Genomic DNA, 7,095 nt, shown 5'->3' with positions numbered 1-7,095 from the left:
TGTTCCAGGGGGAGATTGTTGGGATTGAACCCTACCAGAGGAACAGATGATGTAAAGCCAAAAATGGTTCAGAATAGTGGATTCATCATAAGTAGCGGTTTACACTAAACTTTTCCCTTGACAGTGGCTCCAACATCTGATGCAACTCAAAGTACTGATATTCTACAACAAATGTTGACCTATAACAACTGCTGATTCCTAAAGACTGCTGGAGTCTAAGCACTGATGTCCAATCTACTGATGTCTCAAAATACTGCTGAGGACCAAAGCCCTGTTGAAGACAAGCACTGTTGAACCAAAGGCCTGATCAACCAAAGGTGAACCACTGCTCAACCACAACAATGGCTTAGTATCAACAGCAGATTCAACAGCAGCAGTTTAACTTATATCTTGTAATCAGTTGTTTAGTAAGCAGGGCTTGTACTAGTCAGTAGTTACAGGTTGTTAGGTTGTTAGATGTCACTTTCATGGTGACGTCAGCTTTGATTCTCAGTGGTTTGATCTGCACTATAAATAGAGCAGTACCTGTACTGTTCTATTTGAGCTTGGAGCTTTTTGCTCATCTCCTTTCATCTTGTACGATCAACCAGGGAGTATCAGGCTGAGGGGGAGTTTAGTATTGTAAGCATGCTTGTAATCTCTTGATTTGCTTTGTAACCATTCAACTTGATGTAAATCAATTGTTTATCATACTTTTCTCTTCTTTGTTTGTGTTTACAAAGTTTGCTACTCATTTCCGCTGCATTTATTCGTTTTATGCAAACAAACACAATCACAGACAGCCACAGATCCTAACAGATGCTGAGGAGATGGAGTTGATGGATATAAAGTGGTGCTTAGCTAGGGTGTTAAGAAGAGCTGAAAAGTTTAAAATGATCACAGGAAGAGATGATTTTAGAGATGCAAATGTTTCTACTTTGGGTTTTGATAAATCTAAAGTTACATGTTTTCGATGCAGGGAGAAAGGACATTTCAAGAGGGAGTGTACCAATCGAGAAGCAAGTGGAGCAAAGAATCCGTTCGGCAACAATGACTATTATCAGAAATCAGTTTATCTTCAAGTTGCTCAACAGCCATTTCAGCAACAACCCTCATCATTAAATGTAAAACAGTTTGAAGACGGAAAGAAAAAGATGATCGAATAAGCAAATAAGAAAGCTTATTATGGTATCATAGATCAAGATGATGAGAAAGTAGCTGAAGGTTTTAGCTGGGACAAATACGTTCCACCTAATACTAAGCTAGGAGCATTCATTGCATAAATAGTTCAAGAACCTGATCTGATGAAGGAATGGATGAAAGTGTTTGATGAGGATGAGAAGACTCAAGATGAAGAATTTGATGATAGTTCAGAAAAGACAACAGTCTTTGATCATTCATCCTCTGATAGTAGTGATGATGAAGAAGAAAAACAAATAAATATTGGAAAATCTGTCTTATCTCCTGAAAGTTTTCAATTTTATTTTGCAGATAGATTAGAGAAGCTGAGGGAGAGACGAGCAGCGAAAGAACAGAAAAAGGCAAAATACAAGAATGTAGCTCAGGAAGAGAAGCTTGTACAGAGTGAAGAGGTTCAAGTTGCTGAGAAAGTGATTGAAGTTGTAAAGGAAGTTGAAAAAGTGGTTGAAGTTGAGAAGGTTATTGAAGTAGAAAAGATTGTTGAGGTTATTAAACCGTGTTTTAAGTGCTTAGAATCTTGCAAGCAATGTAAAGAGAACGATGAGAAGTTGAGCGAGCAAGACAAGATGAAGGAGGAGTTACTGTTTGATCTCAATTACGTGAAAGAATCATATGATGTGTTGAACAGAACAGTAACTGGTCTACAAAAGACAAATTCTGAAAGAGAAGATGCTTTGACTATGATGAATGCTGTGATGATATCAAAGCAGAAGACTATCAGTTATTACATTGAAGAATGTGCAAAGCTGAAGCAAGAGTTGGAAACTGAGAGGATTGAAAATGAAAGAATCAGACGGTTGTTATAGAGTTATTCTAGTTCTGATTATTTGATTGACATAATTTATCCAACTGTTGCAGGTTTGGAAGCATTTCAAGATGAGAAGCCAAAGGAGAAGAAGGATACTGGTAAGAAACAAAGGGTCAGTTATAACAAGTGTCCGCCTCCGATCTAGGAAGGTTATTCTCCCAGAAAACCGAATGAGGAGCAAGTAAAAAAGGCAGTCAATATAAAGTTAAAATCCGAAACAACTGATGATTTACCAGACAATATTGATGTCACATTCACATCGTCTAACACTGATCACGAGTCTGTGTTAATAAAGAAAGTGGTCGATCAGGTGTTGGATAAGGATGAGGAATCGGAGTCAAAGTCTGAATCTGAAAGTTCGAGTTTGTCAGTCAATAGTCCAAAATCGTCGGTTAAACGGGTTTATAGCAAAGAATTTTTGTTATGAAAATCAAATTTGAATGATGAAACATTCGAAGTTGCATATACTTTGAATGATTCTAACAAATTATATTCTGATAAAGAGTTTTCAATAAGAAGTGTTCAAATTGAAAAGATCAAAAAGGTTTTCAAATTAACAGAAATCAATATTTCTGAAATAAAGATGTAAATCTTAATGAAAAACCTAAAAAGTACACTTCAAGAGTTCAACAAAGATTAAACAAGAAAAAGGGTTACAGTTCTGGTTCTGGTTTTCAAAAGAAACCAAATCATAACGGTAATTTAAAAAAGAAAGGTCTTGGATTTATTTCACCAGAAAATTATAAAAATGAGAAAATTTCTAAACCAAAAACTAAATTTGTTTCAGGGACAAGTTCGGAAGAAGAAGCAAAGAGCTCATTCTGGAAGCAATCAAATAAGGAGTTTCTTGCTAATAAACAAAAGTTTGAGAAGATTGGAGCTTATCAGAAAAAGGAGACAAGAACCTGTTACAGATGCAATGAAGTCGGTCACATTGCATGGGATTGTCCAAAAGCTACACATACCAAACAGGAAGTTGTTTCTAAACTGAAAGAAAAAGTTGTTGATAAAATCGAACCACCAACTGAACAATTCAAAATTTTCAAAAATTCAACATATGAAGTTGGTGAATGTTCGAAAAGGTTTTACAAGAGAAGGGTGAATCTTGACAACCAAAAGTGGGTTGTTAAGAAGTGCGAGGTGAAATCTGGCGATGAATCTGATTCCACAAAATCAGAGGAGCCACAATTTGTTTCAAAAGAAGAAAACTCAGTTCCTCCAATGGATGATGTGAACTTTCCACCATTGAGGACTGAAAATTTTAATCAGAAAGTTGGTAAAATTGAGATTTCAAATCAATTCTATTCTGAGAAGAAAGAATTTGATGTTGAAAAGGTTTTTAATGGAAATGTTAAAAAGATTTTTGGAAAGATGATCGATGGGAAGGTGAAAGGGGTAAAAGATTTTTATGAATCAAAGAAAGCAACTTACACCCCAAGTGAAACTAAAGAGGTCACATCCAAGTTTAGTCAGGCTTGGATGTCTGTTTTTCATAAGTAAAAATCCTGACTTGCCGGAACTCCCAGGTTGGTAATTGGGGAGTAGGAATCGGCATTTTTCTTGAGAAATTCACAGGTTGGTAACTGTGATATTTCGATTTTCAAGTGATTGACAAGAGGTTTGCATCAAGTGGTTAATCAGGGACATTAAGTTGTACTTGATTTTCTACAAGCGGTATTTGTTGGTAAAATCTAAAATTGTTAAATGTTTCAACATGTTGAGAAAAGCAAGGTGATGAATTGATCCCCATTCCTTACAAGTGGTAAAATCAACAAAACTTATTTTCCTGAAAACCCATTTTGATTAAAACAAACTTAAGTGTTTTGAAATCATAATGGGAAAATAGTTTGTTGAAAGGGGGAGTTCTGATTGTTTATGCCAAGTGAATGGTGAATTGAAGCAATTCGCAACAGTTGTCATTTTAGTTGTATAGTTTGTTTTCGAATTTCTTTCAATGATTTTGAAATTTAGGGGGAGTAAGAATTTCACAAAATCTAAAAACATTAGAAAATTTGAAAAAGCCAAAAACATGATAAAATGAAAAAAAATGAGTTTTTGTTGTAGAAAAGAGGAAGTGATAGTACATCAGTGGACTATCACAGCACGCTAAAGAATTGGAAAGCCAAAAATGTGATAAACAATCACACTGCGGATGTGCCAGTAGGTTTTTATACATTTAGTAGATTGTTTTCGAGATATAAACATAAATATCAAACTTACTTATCTCGTGGGGAACATCTCTCGGATATATGGGTAACCCCCGAAATCTTGTTTGAAAGATCCCTCTTTCTGAGATACTAGGTCTTTATGCTTAGTGATATCTGGGGTATTATCCCGGGTCTTCTAATTTTGCGAAAGCAATGGCCTAGTCCCCGTATAATACTTTTCGCTTGCTTGAAATATAGCATCACCCTCAGTACAAAAAATGATGAAACATTGCAAAATGCTAATCATGTGCTGTTGAAGAAAAGATTCTCTAAAGGGAACACACCTAAAGTCGAACCATCATCTCTCTGATTTTGCGGAAGCAATAGCCTGAGATCTCATGGTTTCGCATTTAACCCTTTAACAGATATCATCTAGGTATACTCACCTGTAAGACTGAATATTGGGATCTGGATACGGGAGTATATTCTGAGGTGGGACACGCGAATAAGTTTAAGTCATTAAAACATTAATCTCGTATCTCGGAATAGTTGAACTTTGTATGAATATTTAAGTGGATCAGTATACTGACAATCTAAGTGAATTGTTTAGATCTTAAAATGTTTAAAGCTTAACGGTGTTAGTGATTTGTCTCAAAAACTGATATGATCCTCTTACACAAACTCACAAAAATATGGTCTGTAAATATTTCTTTATTACATTCTGTTAAAAACGAAATCCAAAAAGATTTTAGTGTGTTTTAGCATAAAAGTTTGAAAAATATAAAAAATTTATTTCATCTTATTTTCGACAACTGATATTGAAAAGCTAATTTTCAAAATTCCAAGTGCTAAACATGATGAACATTTCGTGAGGGGGAGTCTGTGTATAATAAGAAAAGATTTTGAATGTTTGCCTACAAGTGGTCATCAGAAGCTTTTAAATGTTAAATCATTCTAGAAAGATACCTACAAGTGATATATAAATTTGTCAAATCTTAAATTTGTGAAATTTATTGTGAGGAAGAGATTGTGCAGGTTAGCCAGGTTCCGATTCCTGAAGAGTCTATGAGTATAGAGAGTCAGGTTTCGATCCTGAGCAGGATTTGAACCAGGTCATGATCTTGAATCTGTGAAAGCCAGAGTACATTCCTGAGCACAACTTAAGTGGGAGTCTGTAGATGAAAAGAGCCAAGTTCTGATCCTGGATCTGAAGTTCATGCTGGTAGATCAACATCCGAGGGAGAGAAGAGTTGATGATGCTGATGAACTTAAGGAATCAAGAGATCTGATCAAGAGAATTAGAGTGAGGAAAGAGAAAAGTCGAGATTCTGGAGATAAAGAAAAGAGAGAGATTGAGGATGCTTACTGTGTCGGATACTTTGAAAGAGCCCGAAGACAGATCAAGGCTGAAGATTGTGAAGACTAGACACTGAAGACTTCGTCAATATCCGAGGGGGAGTCTGTTGTTGCATACGTCTGTCGACTTCGTCTTGTAATAGAATTGTTAGATCAGGGCACGTAGTACGAGAAAATAGGGTTTGGATGTTGGAAGTTGATTTCGCACGAAATAGCAAAGTGCTATTTCGTACGAAATGACCATTGGCTATTTCGCACGAAATAGCAAGATGTCATTTCGTGCGAAACCAAAGCCCTATATATAGTGGAGGTGCCTTGTCATTTGTAACGTTCGTGATTCCGGTACCGAAGTGCTGCCGACGTGTCTACTGATCTATAATCATGTTATATCTATAAAACAAGACATTTAAAGTGATATTCTAGCTGAATCACCTCGATACGTCTGTTTCCGCCTTTCGTATTGAGCAAAAACTCTTCTGAACGGCTCGTTTGTCGTGCAAACGATCCTACATTTCTAAGTATGGGACTTACCTGGGGTGACTTTTTCTTCGCATTTTCAGCTCTTCAAGAGTACGTTTCCTGCAAAATTTCTTAAACACACAAAACACAAACACGAAAACTACGAGAAATACGAAAAATATAGAAATTTACAAACGGTACATACTCTACAGACGAAGCTTTTCGCAACTCACTGTTCGGTGAAGGTGGGTGGGTCCTCTAGAGGAATTTCTTCCTCTTCGGTAGTATCAATGTGACCTCCCAAGTAATGTTTCAAGCGATAACCATTTACCTTCCACACACCTTTATCAACTTCATCATATAACTCAACGGTACCGTATGGAAACACCTCCTTTACCACATACGGTCCGCTCCATCTTGACTTCAACTTCCCCGCTATCAATTTCAATCTTGAATTGAATAAGAGCACTCTATCACCTACCTTAAACTCTTTCAATCCTCGCAACCTCCTATCATGCAACGCCTTAGTCTTTTCCTTGATATTCCAAGATCGTTCACAGGCGGCATCCCTCAAAGCTTCCAATTCATGGATTTGGAAGAACCCCCTTCTTGCGGCTTCGGTAAGGTCGCGGTTAACGGTTTTTAACGCCCACAAAGCTCTATGTTCTAACTCTACCGGGAGATGGCATGCTTTGCCATACACAATCATGAAGGGTGTCGTCCCTAACGGTGTTTTGTAGGCGGTGCGAAATGCCCACAAAGCGTCGTCGAGCTTTTCTGACCAATCCTTTCTACTCTTTCCTACCGTTTTCTCTAAGATTCCCTTCACCCCTCGGTTAGCATTCTCTACTTGGCCACTAGTTTGCGGGTGGTATGCGGTGGAAAGACGATGAGTGACACCGTAGCGAGCAAGTGCCTTTTCCATGGCAGAATTGCAAAAATGCGTACCACGGTCACTTATGATAGCTTTAGGAACTCCAAAACGTGTGAATAACTTTTTAAGGAATCTCACCACCACTCAGGCATCATTAGTAGGCAAAGCTTAAGCTTCCACCCACTTTGAGACATAGTCAATGGCCACGAGGATATACCTATTCCCACTCGATGAGGGGAAAGGTCCCATGAAATCAATACCCAAACGTAAAA

The 7,095-nt window shown here is 37.3% G+C and overlaps 1 protein-coding gene across 1 annotated transcript; it reads right to left on the bottom strand.

The window, feature by feature from the left end:
- Positions 1–6,178: 6,178 nt before the first annotated feature.
- On the bottom strand, positions 6,179–6,874 carry LOC110930604. The gene has a single exon (XM_022173942.1). It carries the CDS (start codon positions 6,872–6,874, stop codon positions 6,179–6,181), a length of 696 nt encoding a protein of 231 aa, XP_022029634.1.
- Between the last annotated feature and the right edge of the window lie 221 nt (positions 6,875–7,095).

This window comes from Helianthus annuus, chromosome 1, assembly GCF_002127325.2.
Source record: "Helianthus annuus cultivar XRQ/B chromosome 1, HanXRQr2.0-SUNRISE, whole genome shotgun sequence".
NCBI lineage: Eukaryota > Viridiplantae > Streptophyta > Magnoliopsida > Asterales > Asteraceae > Helianthus > Helianthus annuus.
This window is presented reverse-complemented; position numbering and strand designations above follow the sequence as displayed.

Excerpts from the sequence above, each read along its gene's own strand:
- LOC110930604 (XM_022173942.1), bottom strand. The coding sequence starts at position 6,874 with ATGGAAAAGGCACTTGCTCGCTACGGTGTCACTCATCGTCTTTCCACC.